This window comes from Podarcis bocagei (genome assembly GCF_964188305.1).
Source record: "Podarcis bocagei genome assembly, chromosome: 2".
In the NCBI taxonomy this organism is placed as follows: Eukaryota; Metazoa; Chordata; class Lepidosauria; order Squamata; family Lacertidae; genus Podarcis; species Podarcis bocagei.
Window position 1 is genome coordinate 76,057,734 of NC_138126.1, and position 26,152 is coordinate 76,083,885.

Here is a 26,152-nt window from a genome sequence, read left to right on the forward strand (position 1 = left end):
CACTCTGTAAACTCTGCTCATTACTCATAAAATGTGGGTGGGAGATGCCATGTTTGCTCAGAGGTTTTGGGGAAAGCACTCTTAGGTCATTTAATTTTTAACATGTCTACTTTTATGGCATGGATTCATTGACTGATCTGTGACTATTACCTACTGCTGTGCATCAATGTTCCTCAGCTGTAAAATGGAACTATATTCTAAACTGTATGAATGGAATGTTGTCCACATATGCATATTAGGAGCATATCTCTTAATGGGGAGCCAGAACTTTGAAAAGTTGTCATAATTTCCTGTTTCATCATTTCCACTCCATTGGTTGCCTTTCCCCCTCAATAGTGGTAGCAGACTGGCATCTGCCATCTTCTTTTGCCCATGATGTTTTGACGGTTGCGAAGAAATGAGTTTTTACTGCCCTCAACTGTATTGATAATGAATGTATTGCTTGCATGTCTTCTTGCAGTCTGTGATGGGGTTATGGGGATGGCTTGGAGTCCCAGTAAGTGCCTCAAGATTCCAAACATCAAGACTGTTACCGGAAAAATCCGAGGGCTCTCTTGGACAAAACAAAGACACCAACCAGGATAACTTGGAGCAAAACAGCAGCCTGGAGGCTTGGCCTTTATTGAACTGTTGCAACAGGGTATTCCCTTCACTTGCAAGAGAGAGGAAAGACCCAGAACAATGGCCTGCAAGACCTTATAAAAACTTTTGAAATTCCCCTCCTCCAGGTCAAGCCCACCCCCAGAAACATCATGCATACATTACAGAAAGGAGGGGTTGAGGGAGGAGTTGTGGTGGTAACCTGAGTGTCCAGTCACCTGGCTTTCCTCCTTTCCCCCTCCCCATGAGTACTTTCCAGGTGACAAAGAGGAGTTTGCAGTTTCCTGCCCCCAGAGGGAAAATCTGATTATTGTCCTTTGTTTCAGTCTGTTCTGAATCCACTACCATAGGCAAGTTCTTTGTCAGTTTGATTGTCTTCTGTCTGGGATTATCAAGGCTGACATAGCAACTGGGCAGGGCTCCTGTGGATGTGCTGGTATGCTGAAGAGATTATGGCTGACCAGAAACCGAGCCACCCTCCTTTGATAGTAAAATAAAAATGGAACAGTGCAAATCCGATGTATGGTTGATTTTCTATGAATTCATAAGAGAAATGTGGCGTATGTAGTGTGTGAGTGTGAGTGTGAGTGTGTGTGAAGTTTGTGCAAACAGAATGATTGGGGTGGGGTGGGGGGTTCCTGCTACAAGACAAAGGCAACCATCATTGCTGAAGCACAGGACTTCACATCCCTCATCTGAGGGTAACAGATTTAAAAGAACCATACAAACATGCAACCTGAGGCAGGGATCTGTGATTGACCGGGGGGGGGGGGTCCTATATCCAGTGGCAGAGCAAGACAATTGGGCGCCTGGGGCGGGGCGAGCTGGGGCAGGATGCTCTGTGGGGCCTCCAAGGAGTCTGCCTGCCTCCTTCCACTCAGCCGCCCTATAGCTGAGGGGGAGGCGGCAGGCAGACTGTTTGGGGCAGTGTGGAGCCTGCAGGTGCCCAAGCCACCGTGTCACTCCCAGGAAAGACGCGTGGCTCAGGCACGCTGCAGGCCCCGCGGTGAGTGCCGCCTGGCATTTTGTCACCCCCCTCAGTGGTGAAATCTGGGGCGGCCTGCCCCCACCACACTGCATTTTCTATTCTGACCTCTGGGGTTCAGCGCCGAGGGCCTTCTGGCGGTTCCCTCACTGCGAGAAGCCAAGTTACAGGGAACCAGGCAGAGGGCCTTCTCGGTAGTGGTGCCCTCCCTGTGGAATGCCCTCCCATCAGATGTCAATGAGAACAACAACTCCCAGACTTTTAGAAGACATCTGAAGGCAGCCCTGTTTAGGGAAGCTTTTAATGTTTGATGCATTACTGTATTTTAATATTTTGTTGGAAGCAGTCCAGAGTGGCTGGGGAGGCCGGGCCAGATGGGCGGGGTATAAATAAGAAATTATTATTATTATTATTACTCATGAGTAGGAATACTAGTGAGAGTCTAGTATTGAGTTTAAAGGTCTGTGTAGGCCAGGAACAAAAGATGGAGTTTCTCCAATTTTGGCTTGTTTTTGCTTGAAAGGGAATATTTTGGGATTCTGAAATTTTTGGATAGTGCATGTGTGTGTGTGTGTGTGTGTGTGGCTGTAAGCCGTTTGGAAACCTTTGAATGACAAGCGGCTAGTAAGTTCAATTAATTAATTAATTAAATCTTTTTTGGGAAGGACAGTTGCCTGTCTTATATTTTTCCATCTTAGTAAACTAACTTCTTGTTTCATAAACCTGTGTGGCCTCAGCTTATACTAAACACTCTTCTGCCTTAAACCCCACCCTACCTAAGGAAGCTATGGGAGATCCCAGGGAACTTATGGAGGCTGTTTGCTAAGCCTAGCAAATGATTAGTCTCTTATCTAGGAGCAACAAAACCTCAAACAAAGGAACGGTAGGTGCAAGCAGACTAGTACACTCTTCTGTGACCATGTCTCAGTTCCCCAGGTGGTATGAGAGCCAGGTGGCTGGGATGTCATATCCTCAAATCAATCTGCCCCCATTTCCAGAACGTTGTGAGATATGAAAAAGAAAAGGAGTTGCTAAATACTGCTCCATAGGCATTCATGTGTTGAAGGCAGGTAATAGCCATGCTCTTTTGCCATTATGTAAGAAATAAAGTCCAAATGATAATTCTGGCCATCTCTGACATAGCTAATCAGCAGATTTGAAATTCTAAATGCATGAGCTTGGATATTAATGTTTTTCCCATAGAAATAAACATCTCATCTATATGCATTTTATTGTTTTCTCTTTTTTAGTTGCAAAAATGCTGCCACCTTCACCTCCACCACCACTAAGAATCCAGTCACATCTGGCTTTATTTTTTAATGTTGATCCTTGAAATTGCTCATTTCATATGATAACATCCAGGAAAATGGGCAAAGCATATACATCTTCCTCCTAAATATTATTCTGTTCGTATAGGGCCACCATTCTAAATAACACCAAGGAGTTCGGAAACATTTTCATAATTATCCTTCATAAGCAAAAGGGGATAAATGTTTGTGCGTATACTTTCCCCCCTATTATTAGCAAAGTAAATCCTCTCACAATCATTTGTGATGTGTTTCATGGTAGAGCTGAAAGATAGTCATAGTGAGCAGATGAACGGATAATTTTGAGAGATGAAAATAAAAGGCTCCCTTCTTATGCCCTTTTAAACATTTTTCTCTTCCCTCTTCTTCTCTACTGCCTTTTCCTTGCTTTGCTATCATCTATCTATCATCTATCTATCTATCTATCTATCTATCTATCTATCTATTTATCATCTATCTATCTATCATCTATCTATCATCTATCTATCTATATCTATCTATCTATCTATCTATCTATCTATCTATCTATCTATCATCTATCTATCTATCTATCATCTATCTATCTATCTATCTATCTATCATCTATCTATCATCTATCTATCTATCTATCATCTATCTATCTATATCTACCTATCATCATCTATCTATCATCATATATCTATCTATCTATCTATCATCTATCTATCTATCTATCATCTATCATCTATCATCTATCATCTATCATCTATCATCTCTATCTATCATCTATCTATCTATATCTACCTATCATCATCTATCTATCATCATATCTCTATCTATCTATCTATCATCTATCTATCTATCTATCTATCTATCTATCTATCTATCTATCTATCTATCTATCATCTATCTATCTATCTATCTATCTATCTATCTATCATCTATCTATATCTATCTATCTATCTATCTATCTATCTATCTATCTATCTATCTATCTATCTATCTATCATCTATCATCTATCTATCTCTATCTATCTATCTATCTATCTATCTATCTATCTATCTATCTATCTATCTATCTCTATCTATCTATCTATCTATCTATCATCTATCTGTCTATCTATCTATCATCTATCTATCTATCTATCTATCTATCTATCTATCTATCTATCTATCATCTATCTATCTATCTATCTTTACATCTTCTCAAACAACTGCCAAAAGTATTCATAAAATGTAATGTATTCTGAATTTGTTTTGAACAAGGCTTTCTAGTTATACTACAGTGGTACCTCGGGTTACAGACGCTTCAGGTTACAGACTCCACTAACCCAGAAATAGTACCTTGGGTTAAGAACTTTGCTTCAGGATGAGAACAGAAATCGCGCAGCGTCAGCACCGCAGCGGGAGGCCCCATTAGCTAAAGTGGTACCTCAGGTTAAGAACAGTTTCAGGTTAAAAATGGACCTCCGGAACAAATTAAGTTCTTAACCTGAGGTACCACTGTATTTAGTTAGCTGGCTAACCCATATTTCCAATTTCTTCCTTGAGGATACCGATTTAACAGATTTCCAAACCAGGTGGAAATGTTGCTTATATTGAAACACTTGCTCTTATTTTAAGTTATTCTGATCATTTACCATTTGATCCTTGAAAGCTGTATTCAGAACCCTTAAAGCATTTGTTCTGGGTGCCTAGTACAAATGCTGTCTCCAGACACTATACAAGCGCACCTGATCTCTGGAGCATAACCAATTGCAAATACATTGCTTAACTCTTTTGAAATGGAAATAAAGTTAAGTTTCTTCAAGGGCACTGTAAACACATTTATTCATGTATAAAACTGCCACCCACAGGGTCAAACTATTGTTTCATCGAACTATGTGCTGTCTTCATCAAGGTGAGGGATTTGTGGCCCTCCCTTGGTTAGGGATGATGGGAGACTCAGTTCAACATCTGGAGAACCACAGGTTCCTCATCCTGGGTCTACATTGATTGGCATCTGCTCAGGGTCACAGCTGCCAAAGTTGTTTCCAGCCCACACCTTACGTGGAGATTGGGTGTGGATTGGATATTAAGACTTTGTGCATGCAGACCAAGAGCTCTACCACTAACCATGCATGGATACCATTATGCTCTGCCACTGACCTATTCCCCACCCCTCCCACAAAAGGAATGTGGCAGGTAGTGCATTTGTAGTGAGTTTGTTCACATTCAGTGGCCTTTCACTCCTTTCTACTTCTACATGCTGGCAAAAACAGCTTCCAGGAAACAAACCACTTTTAGAGCAGATATTTTTCATTGTGGTTTCTAGGCAGATGCTCTCTGTTTCACGAGAGTTGTTTTTAATTTTATCTTAGTTTGAACTTAGGCTCTTAGAGAAGAAAAACACTTTGGGAGGAAATTGCTCAATTTCAAGATTAGCCAGTTAAGAATGTTGATGGCTACAATCCATTGCACAGTTACCTGGCAGTGATACCCATGGAATTCAAGGGACCTACTGTACTTCAGAATAGGATTGTACAGTGTTTTGCTTTGTTTCACTGCCAATGGTGATAAATACCTTTAAACTCACCCAGTGTTTGCTGTAGCCTATTTTCTATGACCAAAGCCCTTGTGACTACTCCTCATGAGCAGTCTGCTGAAGTATTCGCTCTCAAAGCTGAACCCAGAAATGATGGATGCCATAGTATTGTGTGATCTCTAGCATCATGGATACAAGTGGCATTTTATTGGGTAGCTGTGAGTGTCAGATAGTTGCAACCTTCTGGTGTGCTTTTGGAACCTAAAACACTGCTAATATGGGCCTGGCCTTGAAGTTTGTTTGGTGCAAAATGTGGCAGCCCGAGTACTAACAAACACCCCTGGTGAAAACATATTCAGCCAATCTTTCAGTATCTGTTAATTTAAAGATGCTATTTAAGGTATAGCTGGTGACCTATTAAAATGGTGCATTTTAATGGAAATTGTATACCTGAGAAAACTCTTTTCTACATACAACCACCACTCATTAAGAGCCTACTTCAGAAAGGAATTGACGATGAGATGGTTTGTGGGGTTTGCTCCAACACTTTGGAGCTCCTTACCAAAGGAAGTTCATCTGAACTCAGTGGCTTTTCAAAAGCATCTGGACCTACACTGCAACATATAAATTATGGATTGGCATACAGCTATCATTCTGACATTTATTAACTGTAAATACCAATGTATACCAATCAATTACTTCCAGGTTAATTTGAGGAAGCTAAGTGATCTAAGTTTTTAATATAGCTTTCTCGCCTGATATAAAGCTAACTAAGGTTGTCAAATGTGCTGCTTGCCTTCTGCCACTTTGTCCAGTTCACACAAATACATCTAAAGATAGTGCAGATTATAGCTGTGGGTTTGTTTGTTTGGTGGGTTTGGTTTTTTTACAACTATTTCTTTCTAGAGACATCACCTTACCAACAAAGGTCTGTATAGTTAAAGCCATGGTTTTCCCAGTAGTGATGTATGGAAGTGAGAGCTGGACCATAAAGAAGGCTGATCGCTGAAGAATTGATGCTTTTGAATTATGGTGCTGGAGGAGACTCTTGAGAGTCCCATGGACCGCAAGAAGATCAAACGTATCCATTCTTAAGGAAATCAGCCCTGAATGCTCACTGGAAGGACAGATCGTGAAACTGAGGCTCCAATACTTTGGCCCCCTCATGAGAAGAGAAGACTCCCTGGAAAAGACCCTGATGCTGGGAAAGATGGAGGGCACAAGGAGAAGGGGACGACAGAGGACGAGATGGTTGGACAGTGTTCTCGAAGCTACAAACATGAGTCTGACCAAACTGCGGGAGGCAGTGGAAGACAGGAGTGCCTGGCGTGCTCTGGTCCATGGGGTCACAAAGAATCGGACACGACTAAACGACTAAACAACAACATTTCTTTCTTACAAACTTTTTTTAAAAAGTATTTAAATCAGTGAAGGTCTTGGGTTGGATCCAGACCGAGTTAGTGACATTTGAGTTCCAATTAAATCAATGGGACTGAAGTCATGATGACTAACTTGCCCTACTGGTTTCAATGGCGCTAAAGTGAGACTAACAATCTGGATCTAATATGCTATATTTAGTTATAAATAGGAGAGGAGTAGGAGAGAATGGAATTATTGATCATTAGAAATGAGTAAAGAAAGTTGCCTTTCCATTATTTCTGGTGGTGAGTTCAACGATGATGTGTTTCTTAGAACACTGACTTTACGAAAGCAAAATTTCCAACTATCAAAAAGTTCCCAAACGCAGCCTGGACTTCAAACTGCCTTTCTTATACTTACAAAGTTAAGCTTTCTGTGGTTAGCATCTCAGTTTCTCTAAACCCACAAAGGTTTTCATTTTTTAAAAATGTTGCTTAACTACTTTCAACCTTCAGTTTATTTGAGTTCGTCCAATGCAGTAGCAGTAGAAGTTGCAGCACCAGGAGATCAATTCACAGTGGCCCTGAGCTTTGAACACTAATCACTTCTGCTAGCTCAGCCCTTAATTGTCTATGTTTGGGTCCTCACTGCAGCTCAAGATCACAACTGCAGAGCCACACACCAGATTTCAGCTCCAGCACTGCTATAGAGTAGCAGCAGCCATCACCAATCCACTGGTAGCAATGGTGGTTCACTGTCATCATTTATGGTGCTGGTGGGTCTGTTTAAGAGTACTTGGGCTGTCTTGCAGGAAACAAAATAGGGACAGGAAGAGAAAGATTGCCTCGGGTGGCTATGGGACACATGCTCTTTGGGAATCATCAGGACCAAGTCAGAAGTAGGATGGAAAGATCCCAGGAATGTAGGGAGAGCCTTTTCCATGCTGCGCTAACACATTTCTTGCATATTTGCAAATATCTGACCTGGGAAAATTTTCACACCTCTTCTCTTCCCTAATGACAAGTACGGTATATGGTTGTGTGTCTTGCTGCTGGGCTATGAGCTCCAGGCATCTGACACATGGAAGCTCAAGCTGGTGCAGAATGCAGAGGCTAGACTGCTGGGGCAGCTGGTGACACTATTGCTAAAACATCTACATGGACTGCCCATATTTTACTGGGCCGTGTTCAAGGCTCTTTTGTTAATATACAAAACCCTGAATAACTTGGGTCCAGGGCAGGCTACCTTAAGGATAGCCTGAGCTCTGGTGTCCAAGCTTGATCATGGACATCATCCAGAAAAGTGTTGTGAGTTGCCTTAGCTGGCATTCTGGCTTTTGACTTTCAAGCATCTCTTGAGAACTCCCCCCACCCCCATCAACCAGCCTATTCAGTTGTTTAAACCTGTTTAAGTTGAGCCAGTCATTTTAATGCTTGTTCTATACTGCTTTTGATGTTTTTGTTTTAAATGTTTTTATACTGCTGTACACCCCCCTGGTATTTTATGAAGGGGCAGCATAGAAATACTTTTACAAATAAAGAACTAGTCACATTCCTTTGAGAGGCTTTGCCTGAGAGGGAAGTTCCACAGGGAATGTTCATGCATACATGTGTATCTGCTTGCATGTATGCAAAAAAGAGAGGGAGCTGAATAGCAGCCATTTTAAAGTGAGCAACCTGAACTTTGGTATTTCTAGCCATGCAGCTTCTTCCACTCTTTGATCAGATACAGATAGGTAGCCGTGTTGGTCTGCCATAGTCAAAATAAAAAAATTCCTTCCAGTAGCACCTTAAAGACCAACTGAGTTAGTTCTTGGTATGAGCTTTCATGTGCATGCACACTTCTTCAGATACACTGAAACAGAAGTTGCCAGATCTTAACGACTTATTACAGTCGTTAAGAGTCGTCAACAGGCTCATCTCAGCTATCTGCCAATCTCCCATTCCCACCACCCTTCTGAGTAATACCCCTCCCCACCTTCTCACTATAAAGAAGGATCTGGCAACTTCTGTTTCAGTGTATCTGAAGAAGTGTGCATGCACACGAAAGCTCTTTGATCAGAGTTACTCAGAAACTGCCTGTGCAATTCCCAGCATTGTCCAATCTATGACTCGACTCTGCATGGATTCCCTGTCACCAAACAGCTTTTAAGTCATCACTGCTTCACTAACGGCTCTCTGCTCGCAATTGGACCTCCCCCCCACCCCCGGTCTCTCTTTGTTGAGGTGGACAACTGTGCATTTGGCATTCTCTGTTTCGAGTTCAACTTTGAAATCTCCTGTATCCATCGTTGCTAATTTTCTCCACTGTCGTGACGCATATTATAAACTATGGGACTGAGGGCAACAGACTGGAACACAGGTTTTTCCCTCAGTGTGTGGGCCTGTCTTCTGAGATATGGTTCCCACCCTCAACGAAACAATACAACAAGCACATTGCACAAGGGGAAAGGGGAAACACACACACATCTATAACTGCCTAATATATTTAGAATGGCCACTCTGACATTTTTTAATTACTGTCATGGAAAAACCCTTCTTAATTTTAAAAAGGTCACCTTTGTATATATTATTAGCGATAAGAAGCAAACCTACCTGGTGCTCACATTCAAGGAGTCAAGGCAAATACAACCTCATTAACTGCACTCAGGCAAAGTGTGGAGTCTGAAAAGCATTCAGTCTTTAACAAACGTGAATTGTCCCTTTGAGTAAAGCAGAAGAAAACACCAGAAAGGTGTGTGATGTGTTGATAGATAGCAGCAGACTCCCTCAGGCACCAATTTTAAACAGCACTGTGGCTGAGAGGGGAAGTGGCAACCCAACAGCGAAGGTTGTTGTCAGTGGTGGTCACTGATGCTTCTCGCAGCTTCCTGCCTGCCGTTGTTGATAAATGCTAGCTATAAAAGTTTTGTTTTCTGATTTCTGAGAATAAATGTTGTTTTCAAAAAAGATGCCTATAAGCCAGGGGTCGGGGACCTGTGCAGTGGTTAGAGTGTCGGACTAGGAGCTGGGTTCAAATCCCCACTCAGCTGTGAAACTCAGTGGGCGACCTTGGGCCAGTCACTGCCTCTCAGCCTAACCTACCTCATAATGTTATTGTTGGGATTAAATGAGATGAGGGGAGTACTGTGTACACCACCTTGTGCTCCTTGCAGTGGGGGGGGAGGGGAGGGGAGGGGAGGGGAGGTAGGAAATAAATGCAATCAATCAATCAATCAATCAATCAATATATACATGTAAATTATAATGTTGCCATATTTCAAAAAGTGAAAATCTGGACAGAAAAGTTGTGGAACTTTTTTTAGTTTTGCCCAAAGTCATTGGCCTTGTGTGTGGGTGTGGGTGTGTGTGTGCAAAATTGCAAAGAAATTGGACGTTTTTGAGCTATTTTTGAGGGAAATAGGTAAAAATGACACTGCCAACATCAGCTGCCATGTGTCGGGATATTCCCGGACATTTAGCTGATTTCTGCCCAGACACTGTTTGAGGCTGCAGTATTCCGTGTATGTCCTGGAAATTCCGGATGCATAACAACCCTATGCTGGACCACAAGTCCCATCATCCCTGGCCATTGGTCCTGTAGGTCAGGACTGATGGGAGTTGGAGTCCCAACAGCATCTGAAGGGCTGAAGGTTCCCAATCCCCATTGTAGACCATTCCTCCCTCCTGCCCCACCACATTCCTGCCAAGACCAAGGAGAGTTTCCCTGGATTCCTTTCTTGCTGTTACGGTAAGTTGGATAGAGGTTAATTCGCACAGGTTGTGCACAATTCACTCCCCACAAGAAGGGCAAGATGTTCCAAGGGCTTCGTTTCCACCTGGGTTTTGTTTCCTTTGGAGGAAAGAATGCTGGAGGCTTACGGTGCTTTTTGTAATATCTGTTTTATGATACAAAGACGCAAGCGGAGCGTGAGAAGCGTCAAGCACCCACCCCCAGGATGCAAATGTGCTATCTCTCTTTTGATCTCCACACAGAGGCACCTCCAGATGCTTCCAGATTTAGGCTAATTCTCAGTTCTGTTTCTCTGCCCATCTCTCTTAAACAGTTCCTTTCCACGTACAGTGGGAGCTTGGTTATCAAACTTAATCCGTTCCGGAAGTCCGTTCCAAAACCAAAGCGTTACAAAATCAAGGCGCGCTTTCCCATAGAAAGTAAAGCAAAACGGATGAATCCGTTCCAGACTTTTAAAAACAACCCCTAAAACAGCAATTTACCATGAATTTTATTATGCATTTTTTTAAAAAATCTTACCTGCATTGTTTGGATGTGGGGCTTATATCCATCTCCACAGTCACACAATCAATCAATCAATCAATCAATCAATCAGTAGCTGAACATGGTTCCACGCAGTTACAACAAATTAACCGAAAAAGCCTCAAAAACAAAAATGCAAAATAAATAGCAAAAACAAAAGTGCCAAACTTAATCCATTCTGGAAGTGTATTTGACTTTCAAAATGTTTGAAAACCAAGGTGCAGCTTCTGATTGGTGCACGTGCTCCCAAAATAGCCGACAGATGCATCGGATGTTTGGCTTCCGAAAAAACGTTCAAAAACCGGAACACTTCCAGGTTTTGGGCGTTTGAGAACAAAGGTACCACTGTATATGCATTTGCACACATAAAGGGTGAGTCCTTTAAAAGAGGCCCCGTGGATACAGAGTACACATGTTCCACAGGGCCTCTTTTAAAAGACTTACCCTGTACATACCTGTCAATCTCTCTGTAGCTGTACATGGTGGGCTGTATTACCCTTCCCCAACTGTTGATGTCTGTCTAAATCTCTGTATCAAGAAACCGTCTTTTAATTACGGTAGCTTTCATCAACTGGCCGTTAAAGGTAATTACCATTTTTGTGTCAAATCCCAGACTCCAACCAGGCATTGTTTTAAACAGGGGTAGGCAACCTGTGACCCTCCAGACGGCCTGCAGCTCCTATCATCCCTTAAATTTTAATAGTGGCAGGAAGCAGTGATACAGGTTGGGTGACTGACATGGTTATTGCACACACAAGCATTGTGCTTCTCTTGTCATGGAGTGGCTAGATGCATAGAGGTGGTGGGAGGCACCAGTTGAGAAACCCCAAAGTGAAGAAGGCTCAGTGCCAGGGGGTGGAGGTGGGATGATGATGGTGGTCAAAGGGAGAAGAGGGAGCAGACTGGGAGGAGGAAGTGTTGGAAGTTGGGAGAGGTGACAGGGTTGGTGAGCAGGAATAGTCAGTGGCAGAGGGCAGTCCAGAATCAGAGGTAGAAGTGGAAGCTGGAGAGGAGGGGGGCCAAGAGGCAGGGATGAATCAGGCTGGGGGGAAAGTCAGGGTGTGTCCCCCTCCTGCTGCGACCAGCTCCCCTCCCCCCAGTCTTCCAGAACCAGAAGAGATCTGAAGAGGGAGGAGTAAAGGTAGACACAAAGCCATACTGTGACATCTCAGATTTCTTGGGAAAGACCCAGGTGAGGAGAAGACTTAGGCAACTGTGGGAAGGTGGGGAATTTCAGTCCACACAATTGCCTCATGGGGCAAGATCTACTGGGATGAGTTGCTGTGCTCACTAGGCCTGGCCTCCTGAGCAGACCTTGTTTCCTTGAATAACGAGTTGATGTACAATGTGTGGTTTATTGCTGGCCCGCTCCTGACATCTGCTTCTGACAGCCAGTGAGGTGATTCCTTCCTGCAGGTGCACAGTTCTAGAGTAGCATGAGATCCAACCCACATATATCCAGTTCTCAAACCATTCTGCTTCTCACAACCACTTGTATTATGTTCCTATACCAACATAACTGTGACTGGATCCAGGTAACCAGCTTGGCATGGTACCAAATGCTACAACTGAGTGATATTTGCACACCAGCAACCAAGGGGCAGGATGTCAAAGCCTTTATAGTACAATATCCAGGAGGGGTGGAGGGAGGGGTCCAGAAGAAGAAGGATGGGGGGGCTGCTGTTTTTTGTGCTATTCCAGTCTCAAGTTGCACAGAGGGCTCAGTACAACCTGATAACCCGTCAGCATCTAAAAAAATTCTCATCTGAATGCCAGATGCCTTCTTTCCTCACTCTGTCTTACAAGATACAGACAGAGATAACTTCACCACCCACCAAAGTTGCATATTTCCTCTCCCTCTCTGCACCCTATTTTATTTTTTGCTTTGTTTACCATCTAGCCAGATGTAGAGTTATGCCTGCAGATATCTATCTATCTATCTATCTATCTATCTATCTATCTATCTATCTATCTATCTATCATCTATCTGTCTATCTATCTATCTATCTATCTATCATCTGGGGGGGGGGCAGGTAAGACAGAGTTCCACGCATGGCCACTTACCAGGAGGGAGAGGAACAAGACGGCAGCAAGATTGTGTCTGCCTGGGAGCAATGGATTGGCTCTGTCTGTGTTCAATCAGAGCATCCATTTCACCACCACCCAGCCCCTCCTGGTAAGTGGCAATGATGCCCCACCAAGAGCTGCTCCTGTTGGCTGGCCAACTCAAAGTATCGCCCTAATGTGAGTTTCTGACTTTTTCTTGTGGGTCAACATGGCTGACTTTGATTTGTGGATTTACACGATGACAGATTCTGTTTTGAGTCTCAAATTTCATCTCACCCCACCACCCTACTCTCCTCGCCACAATATTTTTGGCTGCTGCCTAGATTTGAAGTATAGCTTTTGATAACACCCATGTGATAATGTATACAGCTTGGTTTGCTTCTCATATCAGGAGGATGGGAACTGCCTACAAAGGGAGAGGGGTCATCAGCTGTGCTTTTTGTGAAGGCCCCTTAGCTACTATTCACAGAAGGCTCCGAGGAAGGCATGATTTAACTAAAACTCAGGGCAACATGGCCAGCTTGAGAAACTTTGTTGCTGAATGCAAAGGACAAAATGGTGTCCCCTTCTGTTCTACCTGTCAAAGCAGACTGGAATAGCTTGCTTCTCTGGTGGCCTGGCAACACCCTCTACTGTACCTGAGGGCTAGGGGCAGGACGGGCCATGTGGCTCACACAGAGACCTTGTTCACCAATGCCTTGCCACTAGTCCCTGCCTATCAGCATCTACCACATGAGGCAGTTGCCTCCTTCTGGCTAATGGTAGGGCCAGTTCTGAGGGAAGAATCAGCAGTTTGGAACATGTACATTTTACAGTGGTACCTCAGGTTACATACGCTTCAGGTTACATACGCTTCAGGTTACATACGCTTCAGGTTACAGACTCCGCTAACCCAGAAATAGTGCTTCAGGTTAAGAACTTTGCTTCAGAATAATAACAGAAATCGTGCTCCGGCGGCGCGGCAGCAGCAGCAGGCCCCATTAGCTAAAGTGGTGCTTCAGGTTAAGGACAGTTTCAGGTTAAGTACGGATCTCCGGAATGAATTAAGTACTTAACCCGAGGTACCACTGTACTTAGGTCATTCCTATATTCATCCCTCTTCTTAAGGCAGTGAAATGGACATCAATCTATTGCTTTCAGAACACCAATAACTGATCAAATTGTGGTTCATTCTTAGCAGGGTCAACCAATGGTACTGAATGCTTGTCACTCAGATACTTTTCATAACCAGGTCATGCAAGAATTTGCTTGCTGTACAGTCATTTCGTGTTCTACTCTTTACGGAGAAAAGCCACAGAGTATATGGGTTTTTCAAAAAAATGATTTTTATCTCAAAACTGACTGTGACCACACTAGCAACCTTGCTACGCAGCATGTATATATTTAGTTTCCCCTCTTTGTCCTGGACCTGGCCTTAGTATTTCCCCTGTAAATACATGGGGTTTTTTCCGCCCTTCTGGAACTGTATGCTTGGTTTTGTTGTTTTTTCTCTTTCCAACCCTGCCCCTCCATTAAGCACTGCATTTTGATTATTTTATGGCCATGCAGCAATACCTAGTAAAGTTGATACAGTATAAACCCCACCCCCCACCCAAATAGCATGATATCTGGGAGAATTAGCATGGTTGCAAATTTACACATGCACAATGAACAATGAAAATGGCAAGGAATGAGAAGGAAAGGAATCATCACAGGACAAATAAATGCACACCAGTCAGCCAATATCTTGTGGTACAACTTCTTGCACAAGAAACACGGAGAAGCACAATGCTCTCAGCACTTGGTGTGGACTTTCCCCTCTGCAGGTTTAAAAATGCTTGGGGGAGAATATCCACGATAAAAATGAGTGTGCTACCAAAGATGTTATTCTTTTCCAATCATTGCCGATAATTAAGGGGGCATCAATTTTTAAAGAATGGCAAAAAATAATTTCAAGATATATCTGGCAGGGTAAGAAGCCAAGGATTCAGTTTAAGTTATTAACAGATGCAAAAGAGAGAGGTGGCTTCACCCTGCCAGATTTGAAATTATATTATGAAGCATCATGTCTCTGTTGGATAAAGGAATGGATTAAATTAGAGAATGGAGAGCTGTTAGATTTAGAAGGATTTGACAACAGATTTGGTTGGCATGCTTACCTATGGTATGAGAAGAAAAAAATTCACAAAGGTTTTGAAAACCACATCTTCCGAAGATCACTGATAGAGGTGTGGGAGAGGTATAAAAACTTGTTGGAACCTAGACTCCCCCATTGGATTTCACCATTAGAAGTGATGAGTGTGAAAAAAATTAACATGAGGGGGAGGTGGATAACATATGGAGAATTGGTAATAAGAGAGGGGGGGGGAATGGAAAATGAAAACTTATGAAGAGGTGAAAGAATTTGTTTATGACTGGTTACACTACTTTCAGATTAATGAAATGTTTAAAAAAGATTGTAAAATGTGTAGGTATGAAGGTAAAGAATCAAAATTCCAAGTGGAATTTTGAATAATGAGTATAAAAACCTGTCTAAAATGTATAAAGTTTTGCTGGAGTGGCATACAAAAGATGAAGAGGTAAAAGTAGTAATGATACACTGGGCAAGAGACTTTGGTTACAATATACAGTATGATGATTGGATGAAATTATGGAATGAAAGGCTAAAATTTAAGGCGTGTACTGCGTTGAAAGAAAATGTAATGGAAATGTTTTATAGATGGTATATAACGCCAGTTAAACTGGCCAAAATGTATAAAACATGCAATAAGTGTTGGAAATGTAAAGAAAAAGAAGGTACTTTCTATCATATGTGGTGGGAGTGTAAAAAGGTGAAAGACTTCTGGGAAATGATATACAATGAATTGAAAAAGATGTTGAAATAAATGTTTGTTAAAAAACCAGAAGCCATTCTATTAGGAATGGTAGGAAACGAAATCAATAAGAGAGACTGTAAACTGTTTCAATATGCAGTGACTGCCGCAAGGATACTTCTGGCCCAAAGATGGAAACAGGAAGAAATTCCAACAGTGGAAGAATGGAGAAGGAAATTGATCGAATATGCAGAATTGGACAAATTGACTGGGAAGATTCGATACCAGAAAGACCAAAAGTTTATCGAGGACTGGGAGAAATTTACAGAATATCTGAAAAATATATGTGATGCACAGACAACGCTTGTTGGTTTTGAAGAGACTCTGTGAAATAGTAAGAAATACTGCAAAAAAGAGAGTAAGAGGAAAAGGAGTGGGGAAAGGCAATATCATGTTCAGAAATGCGTCAATAAATTGAAATTTTTTGAAAGATTGACAGAGAAACTGAGGGAAGTCAAAAATTGAAGCATGAGTGTAAAATAATTTGTTGACTGTATAAAACTTGTTTGGAAAATGAATAAAAATTATTTTTTTAAAAAAAGAGAAGGAAAGGAATCATCACAGGACAAATAAATGCACACCGGTCACCCAATATCTTGTGGTACAACTTCTTGCACAAGAAACACGGAGAAGCACAATGCTCTCAGCACTTGGTGTGGACTTTCCCCTCCGCAGGTTTAAAAATGCTTGATTACAAGGGCAAGAACACATGTGGAGCAGGAAACAGCAGGTTAGGGGAGGGTTAAGTTTCTTCTGTGGCTGTGTGGCTCACTTTCCACAGGACAGTCCTCTTTTTGCAAGATAGTCAGAGGACAGTTCTCTGTTTGAAGCCCCAGTGGTTACAAGGACCCCTGGTGGTTATGCTCTGCCACCACAGTCAGAGGCAATGTGCCTCTGAATGGCATTTGCTGAGAATTTGCGGCGGGGGAGAGAGTACTGTTGCACACTGGTCCTGCTTTGAGACTTCCTGTAGGTATCTGGTTAGCCATGGTGAGAATTTGATGCTGTAGTAGGATGGGTCTTGTTGTGTTCAGAAATCCAGTTTAAAGATAATGAGATCCAAGAAGGGCAAGCAGAGATTTTGCAGTTGTCCACGAACATCTAACAGCTGGACAGCAGCATGAGCAGGCAAGAAGTCTCCTGGCCTCCGCCTTCCCTGCTATGGAGAGGTGTGTTGTCTTTCTGTTTGATTTTTTTTTAGTGATTTCTAAACTTGCATCTTTCACCTTTTATTCATTTTATTTCATTAAAATTATTTGTAACCCCTCTCTTCATTGCCCACACAGTCCTGGTGTAGGAGGGGGTGGGAATTGTATACATTGTGCATAACCTTGGGGGTTTCGTTTTTTGTTTCGTTTTGGTCTTGTTCACTGTCAAGGTAGGTTGCACAACTGAGAACACCCTCACTCAAATCACCACATAAGTGTATTGCAGAGGACTGTGGCAACCTGAAAAGGGTACCCCCGGAAGATTTCAGAGTTCAGTTGTGTGCATGGTGTCGAGGACAGTGTGTCGGACTGGGACCTGGGAGATCAGGGTTCAAATCCCCACTCAGCCATGAAGCTGACTGGGTGACCTTGGGCCAGTCACCGGCTCTCAGCCCAAGCTCCCCCACAAGTTGGTTGTGGGGTTTAAACGAGGAGGGAGAGAACCATTTATACCACCTTGAGCTCATTGGGCAGCAGGGTAAAGTGGGATAAATAAATAAACCACTCTGGGTTTTTTTCTACAGTCAAGCGGTATATAAATTTAGGAAATAAATAAATAAATATAAGGGAGTAGGCTATCTTTCACATTATCTGTGTCCTGAGTCATCTAGGGCTTTATATGTCAAAATAAATATTGCATATTGGCAAGCAGAGCACAGCTTTCCTCCCCAATATTGTATGTTGATGGTCAGCTGTCCCCCACAGGCAACCTCACCAGGCATTCCGCACTTGCTGCTGCTTCTGAGACAGGTCCAAAGGCAGCCCACACAGAACAAATTGCAATTCTCCAACAGTGTACTGGGCCCAGGAAATCCTGTTGATATCCCCGTATGTTTGTGTTTTCACCAACAACTATTTAATGAATGGCCACTGTTAATAATGTACTTCCTGCATTTCATTTCCCTCTGACCTCACAGTTCACAATCCATTTTATGCTCACTGTTTATACTCCTCTTCCTTTAACTCAAGATTTCCTGTGCTGAGCTTGTGGTGAAGCTTATTCCATAATAAATTGGTTAGTCTCTCAGGTGTCACAAGATTCTCTGCTGGTTTTTTCCAGCCACTTCTCTGGAAATTATACTGAGGCAGGCAAGGGAGACTACACCAGGTGCACAAATGTCATTCTTGGTATAGAGCAAGTGCAGGGAAATTCAGAGCTTGCTCATCTCAGCAATTTTCAGATTGTTTGTGGATGTGTGTATAAGCCCTGAGGAGGGAGCCCTGAGAAGGGAATCTAGAATTCTGTTTTCAAAGCCTCTTTTTTTAAAAACATTTTCTCCCCCAAATTCTTGGTGTAAAATACTGCACTTAGGGCTAATGCAGCCCACGGGAGAAGCAGCAGCCCCTTCCTTTAACACTTTGCAATTTTGCCTCTGTTTCCATTCGTTCAAAAGGAATGTACAGCAAATCGAAAGGGCGGTAGCTCTATGCCTCCATACTTGTTTCAATGTCTGAAAAAGTGATGACCCTTGGTTTGCTTTTTCACTTTATTTGAACAGAGACCAGCCTTGATTGCCAATTTGTAAAGCACAGCAATGTTGTTCGATGTTCTCCCCACTGCCTTGAGCAGGGAGACGTTCCAGGGACAGCAGTGCTTGGATTGCTTTTTCTTTGGACGAGAGTCCTGAGCATGTACGGCATTGTTAATAATGTGCTTGGTTTACGGATATACAAGGATACGTGGATGCAAAAAGCAGGCTCTCCTACAAGGCCTCTCACCAGATTCCAGAAAGAGGCTCTGTATGGCCCCAGGGTGCCTTCAGCTGGCTCATAGCTCCCTCCCTCCCTCTGACTCTTCCAAACTTTCTCCCCCTTTCCACTCTCTCACACACTCATGCATCCACCTCCTCATCTGAATGGCTGTCCCTAAACTTCAATAGACATCTCAATCAAAAACATGGAGATGTTCAGCTCTTTCCTATCAGCTACCATTGAGGAAACTGTAAAAAAAACACACCAAAATCACACCAGTACCATTGTCCTGATACTGGCACTATGTAGATTTAATTCAGGAAGGAAGATCAGAGCCAAGTCAAAGATGACTGACCAATGAGTAAAAGGAATTTATTCTAACTTCTGGTATTGTTTACATTCATTTGCATCGCAGCAGTTACCATAAAGTTAACCCTTTTTAAAGCAACAACCATCTGATTTATTTATTTTTAAGTTTATCAGCCAAAGAAATATTTCTGGGGTGATAAATTTAGCATGCGTCATTGGCAACAACTTGTTTTGGCAGTGACACACACACACACAGCATTTCTGAATCATCTGACATCATACTATCCACTCAATAATTAAAAGCAGCACATTTTTCTTTAATCCAGAAACTGAGATGCACAAACAGGCAGGCAAAGCGGAGAAACAGAATGCTGCCTCTTGACCCGGCCCACATCTTCGTGTCAGATGAAGTTAGTCACACATCAGAGTGAACTTTTTCTTCTTCCTTTCATTTAAAAAGCTTTGTTAAGCGCCCATGATGTCAATCAAGGAAGACTTTTTTGAATGCTGTAATGGGAACCAGACTTTTGAGTGATGTGGCTGTTTAAATAAAGTATGATTTAATGTGTACAGCTTGTCATCATACCATATTCATGGGAAGGATCCTGCCACAGATTGTTCAAGAGAGCAGTATAAGCCCAGGCACATCTTGTTTGATGTAGACCTCAAGACTGACATCAGATTCTTGGTTGTTCAGTGCATCACTCTTAGTTTGCTGACTCTGCTCCAGACAAGAATGGGAGCTTGATCAGGAGAACACGCAGGGGAACTGCTATGTGCTAAATAAGACCATGGTTCCATCTACTATTTACTCCTAATAGCAGCCAGTATGGAGTATTTTGCTTATTACATCATGCAATGCCCCTTTAAAAAATGAGCATGTGGCAATTCCATTATGAAATGCCCAGTCTGGAAGAAGCCTCATCATTTCCTAAGAAACAAACCCCATTTGTTTGTTTCATTTCATGGGCTAAAAGACCTGGATATATGTTGACTTCTGAAAGTTTTAGCATTTGGTGGAAGTGGGACAGACCATGAGATTCAAAATGCACAATTGTATGGCCTCTGAATGTAAAAATGTCATTCTTTGGCAGTAGAAAAATGTCTATTTGATGTCTATATTTTCCTTTTAAACTTTTGCTGGCATGCTACCAGACTCCATGGAACAGCCTCAGCTATTTTCCAGTCCTCCCACCTATGCTGTAAGTAGGTTTTAACATTTCCAAAAACGTTGCGAGCTAAACCCAGGTGCAAATGCCAATGCATGAAGCAGATTCCACCATGGTGCAACAAACCTATTACTTCTACCAGTTTAGGAGATCACCTAAAATATATATATAAGTAAGATAAATGCACTTAAAAAAATAAATATGCAAAATCTTTCTACCTAGTGATGCAGTGATAGACGCAGTTACAAGGGAAGAGGATGTGAAAAACCACTTGAACTATTTATAGTTGTGGAAATTAATAGACTGCGCCTTCAGCGATGGGAAGAGAAGAGTTGGCAGGTCTACCTCCACTCTTAGAATGGCAGCTGCTGGGAACTGCAGGTGGGCAGAGTGCTGTTGTGCCAATGTCCAGCTTGCAGGCTTCCCACAGGCATCTGGTTGGCACGTGAAAACAGGATGCTGAACTAGATGGTCTACTGGCCTGATCCAACAGGCTTCTCTTATGTTCTTATTGCTGAGAGCTTGGGTGCAACTCAGTTTTCAGAAGAGGGGTTTAGTGTAACATGAGGATGCACCTGCCGTCTGTCCAAATTGCCAACAGGGAGAAAATCTGTAGCTAGCTTTACTCTTATGCTACACTGAGAGCCAGTGTGGTGTAGTGGTTAAGAGCGGTAGTCTAGCAATCTGGGGAACCGGGTTTGCGTCTCCGCTCCTCCACATGCGGCTGCTGGGTGACCTTGGGCCAGTCACACTTCTCTGAAGTCTCTCAGCCCCACTCACTTCACAAGAGTGTTTGTTGTGGGGGAGGAAGGGAAAGGAGAATGTTAGCCGCTTTGAGACTCCTTCGGGTAGTGATAAAGCGGGGTATCAAATCCAGACTCTTCTTCTTATGCTAAGAACATAAGCAATGTGATAACAGGGTCAATTACCTATGGCAGGGGTCAGCAAACGTTTTCAGCAGGGGGCTGGTCCACTGTCCCTCAGACCTTGGGGGGGCAGACTATATGGTTTTTTTTTAAAAAAAAATGATGCAAGAGCACCACAAGCCCTGGTGGCTGCTTACCTGTGTCTTGTGACGGCGGCAGCAGGACAATGAATGGCGCACAAAAGGGCTCTGGAGAGGGGCTGCTTAAAATGGCAGCTGCTCAAGCACTGCTGCCGCTGGCACCAACAAAGCCCAGCCCCCTTCCTCCTCTAGGCAGGGCGGGGAGAAGCCAGGAGGAGGAAGGGAGGGAGGAGGCACTGCCGCCGCCATGTGAGGGAAAGGGAGGGAGAAGGAAAGAATGCGTGCGCTAGTGATCCACACGGCGATTCCTGGACCGTCCGTGGGCCGGATCCAGAAGGCAATTGGGCCTGATCTGGCCCACAGACCTTAGTTTGCCAGCCCATGACCTATGGAAACCCTTTTGATATGCAAAGCAAGCAGCATTTAATGTAGTGGATCTTGGTTAGAGAGTAGATGGTACTTGTTGCAAGCACACAGAAAGAGAGATGCTTGCAGGTAAGAAAACAATGTTGGAAACATATGACCTGGATAGAAAAGTTTCTAGTTCTAGTCTAAGTAACAAGGCAGCCATGCTTGCTCCTTTGTTCTCCCGGAGGATAGCTAAAGATGACTTCTCTGGTTCCAGGTTGAATGAAATCTAAGCTGTCAGGCATACTATAAGGCACGAAATAAACAAGAATCCTTTGCTTTGGTGCAGACTGGTCTAAGTTGCTTTCTACCTTTAGCTTTGTATTTGATTTATTATTTGCAGCACGCTACAAGTACTTTCTAGGTGTCAAGCTACACCGAATGGTGCAATCAATTGATGACAATTTACTACTCTTGATCATTAGCCCTTAAGTCTTTATCATTCGTTGTAGATGATGGGGCAGTCAAAAAAAAGGGTGGAGGGATCTTTTGATTTCCTCATAAAGGCATTCCAAGAACTTTCAATCTGCAACTGTGGTTTTCGACAGCATCTCAGTGTTTACGTGTCTGCCATACGTTGCACATATTGCTGTAAAGCACGCACACATTGTTGCATGTGTTATTGTGAGCCTAGAGGTTTTAGCAAATGTAGCTAAAGCACAACAAATGGAGCTTTGTAGATAGCCAAAAGATCACAAAAATACATGGTGCCTCATGGCAGCCTCCTATACTTTGCCAGAGAACCAAAGTTCAGATCTGCTCAGATTGCTATTAAAATGCCCATGCTACTAAAGAGAAGTATGGTTGCATTTCTCATCCTGTACACATCTGTTAGGCTTTTGTGAAAGCAGCCAGTCTCTTCAAAGCCCCTCACTGCACAAGGCTGGGGGCAGCGGAAATGAATATCCCATTGTTGGGGGCAGCGAGGGAGGCTTGAGTCCTTGGAGTGAGTGCATCTTGCATCAGCACGGGCAACTTCGATTAACCAAAGAGGGAGAAGCATTCAAATATACATATCACAATGAGCAACTGTACTTGTGCGTGAATGATTATTCTGCCCCCTCCTCTAGTTTGATGGACTCTTGTCAGCTAAAGTTTCCCACAATATCCAATTTAAAAACTGCTAGGCATGTTCTGTTGCAGGGGCCACCAACCTTTTTAGGCCAATGGGCCTACTGGGATTTTTCAACCAAGTGCTGTTGTCAGCCCCCCACCCCGTTTCTGGACAATGCTCTCCCACCTCCTCTGGACCAACTCCTCCTCCCCCAGAAAGAGAACGAAAGAGATAAAATGAAGCATTTCTCCTTTGGCTCTATGTACTTTTCGAGGGGGAAGCAGTGCTCCGAGGCTTGATGAGCACCGGGAGAAGATCTCAAGTGCTTCTGCCCATGGGCACCACATTGGTGAGCCCTGCTGAACTGCACAGGAACCACCAGAAACTTAGGATTTTGAGATGCTCGACTACATAAGGCTCCTAACTCTACATGACAGGAAAAGTTCCACTTTTAAGGCATTGTAGTGCCTGGGCCGATCTTCTTCGTTGCTCCTTTGCAAGCTCAATGTTACAGAAACGATAAAACTGAAGATACAGGCAACTTTTGTGACTAAAGAAATGCACACCACCCACACCACATCTTTCAAAAGAGCACTTTGTATTTTTTTGGTTAAAACTGCACGCCCTAGAAATACAATAAAATTAATTTTTTTACATTTGGAATAAAAAATATGGTTCGATGACAAATCTTTTAACATCTTAAAAAAAAAAAATATGGTGGAAGTTCAGAAGGCACGTGGCCAAAGTGCCCAAACACTTAAAGCATGAGCAGGGAAGTTTGGGTGGTTCTTTCAGAAACTGAAAGAGAGCAGGGAAACGAGAAATGGAGAAACAGCCACCCAGCACCAATAGTAAAAAGAGCTCCCTTCTTCCATCGAGAGCCACTGCCTTGATTTATTTAAATAAATAGTGCCATCATTGTGTTTCATAGTAGAGTAGGAGTCATTTCTTAGAAATGAACTGGACGATGCACAAAGTTGTGGTGTGATGGGGAAACCAGCTGACTAATGCCCGGGATGGTTTCAGTCGACTTCTGTTGTCCCACATGGCCTTAAGAACTCATTTCCTCTTTCATGAAACCACTTGTTTGATACTGTAAACAATAAAAGTTTTCGTTAGAACTGGGGCACCAGGCCCGTATGCAACCGTCTCACGTTGGGCACTGCGGAACAAAATTTAGCTGAAGCAGCAAGGGGGAAAAACTGGTTGAATTGCACACATTCCTCCATTTATTTCCCCCTTTGCCACATATTATAGACAGTAGAAACAAGATAAACACACTGGAACCAACCCCAAATCTAGATCTTGTGATGCTTCAAAATTAAAGGTCCGATGCATCCCACGTGTGCATGCAGGATGGGGACTGGGAAAGGACTCGACTGAGCTCTCTCTTTCCCTTTCTGCCTGGCCTTTGACCACAAAAAACATGGGCACTCATGGGAGTAACTTGTGCTCAGGACCCCGGGGGTGAAGAGGGAGAGCTGGGTGCATCTATGGGTCTTCTGTTATGAAGGCATGCCACACCCAAGGGCCAGCGGAAGGGACAAAGGTTCCCCACTCCTGCCTAGTGCTTAGTGAGCCTGTCCTAAAACCAAGGACCTGGGAGTCTTACTTACCCCACTTGCACCCTACTAACACCGGACATGCTGCATGCCGTGTCCGGTAATCACCTTCTCCACTTCTGAAGAGGTTATACCAAAATACCGCAGTCCCCTGAAAGTAAAAGAAAAGTTTTCACTGAAATAAAAAATACTGTTTGTGCATGTTTCTGTGGGCATTTGCCACCAAACCTGTAGCTGACGTTAATACAAGAGGACCACAATCACTTCCAGTCACCTCCTTGCTTATAAATTTCCCTGTTCCCACTTTTAACAAGCTTGCAAAGGTAGCATTGTTTGGCCCAGTTCCCACGTCACACCAATCCACCATTTAAAGCAAACTATGGTTTACTGTGAACCAGTAGCATTCTGGTGCATGCCGAGTGCAGCCAATACTAAAGGGGACTGCTGTCAGCACCAATCACTGGACAAGTGTCATGGGAACATCTGTGCAGCATGCACCAGAATGCTATTTGTTCACAGTAAACCATAGCTTGCTTTAATGATGGTTTGGTGTGGCATGGGAACTGAGCCAATGTCTAGAAAGTTCCTGAAACAGTGAACATCATTCAGGCAGGGAATGATTTTAAGATTCAGGCAGATGCTTCCTGAATCAGATTTAGCAGACGGCCTGATTGCATTTTTTAATTAGTAGTGCTGGAATGTGCTTGCTTTTAATCATTTTGCATTGCAAATCTAAGCCCAGAAATCACTACCACATTTGTTAATCAAGCCAGTTGCCACACCATATGGTCAACTGGGCAGGAGGGGTGCAGAACACAAAGAAGACTGGGAAATATTTAGAGAGAAAACAGTGGTCATAGCAGTTTTAGTGGGAAAACATGAGTAATAGACAAGTTCAGCTGTTACCTTCTTGGGCCAAATTGCTGCTCCAAAGTCTGGGAAAACTGTGGCACCTCCAGCTTCTACATCACTCATCTGGGGGTGGGGAGAATATCCATAAAAGTCATTGATGATTTGTAAGACTGCACAGATTAATGTATCGTTTCCTCTATAGAAATGTTAAGTCAGTTACTGCTGTCTGACTTTTAAAAGCTTATAAATATGAGATGCCTAAAATCAATGGCTAACAAGGGAGTCTTAAAATGCTTGACAAGCCACAATCCATAATCTAATTAATCAGAGCAAAGGGTCAATTAGATTATGGGTTGTGGATTGATCTGGATAAATAAAAGTATTTTTAAGGACCCCCCCTTGTTAGCCAGTGATTTTAGTTATCTCATATTTACAGGGTTTCAAAAGTCAGACAGCAGTAACTGACTTACAATCTGGCTTAAAAATAGGTATGGTGCCTGCTTTCAATTGAAATTAATAGTGGAATCCTATGCATATTGAAAGCCTCACTGTGATCAGCAGAGCTTATTCCCTAGAATGTGCATTTAGGATTGTAGCCTGAATCCCTTCCAGAATTTTTTTTATTTTTATGGTACTCATTTGGTGAGAAAAAGCAACATTGCCATTTAGCCACATGTTTCCTTAGCAAATTTGAAGCATACCTTGGCATTGATAACACTGCTCAATTATACATGTCTCAGAGTGAGTCATTTATAGGTCTGACATGTGGCAATAAAACAGACACTGCTCTATTTCTGTGTTAAAGTAATTTCAGGTCAGTGAGCCACCGACTTGTACTGTAATGGAGTGACACTTACTTCCATGCAATGATTTGAATCCTAAGTTACCATTCTGTTTATGCAAGGATTGGGAGGGAGGGATAACCATTTTTGCCAACTACCCCCTCCATCTGCACTATAACTCATACCATTTCCAAGGTCCATCAA

The 26,152-nt window shown here is 42.9% G+C and overlaps 1 protein-coding gene across 3 annotated transcripts in view; it reads right to left on the minus strand.

The window, feature by feature from the left end:
• Positions 1 to 23,461: 23,461 nt before the first annotated feature.
• Positions 23,462 to 26,152, minus strand: part of P4HA2 (prolyl 4-hydroxylase subunit alpha 2) — a 45,453-nt gene continuing 42,762 nt past the window's right edge. For all 3 annotated transcript variants that reach the window (XM_081185598.1, XM_081185599.1, XM_081185600.1), the window contains 3 exons: positions 25,221 to 25,289; positions 24,369 to 24,465; positions 23,462 to 23,845 (listed from right to left, as the gene is read on the minus strand). In XM_081185598.1, the coding sequence (XP_081041724.1) occupies positions 23,775 to 23,845; positions 24,369 to 24,465; positions 25,221 to 25,289 (237 nt within the window). In that variant the 3' untranslated portion in view covers positions 23,462 to 23,774. The remainder of the gene's footprint in view (positions 23,846 to 24,368; positions 24,466 to 25,220; positions 25,290 to 26,152) is intronic.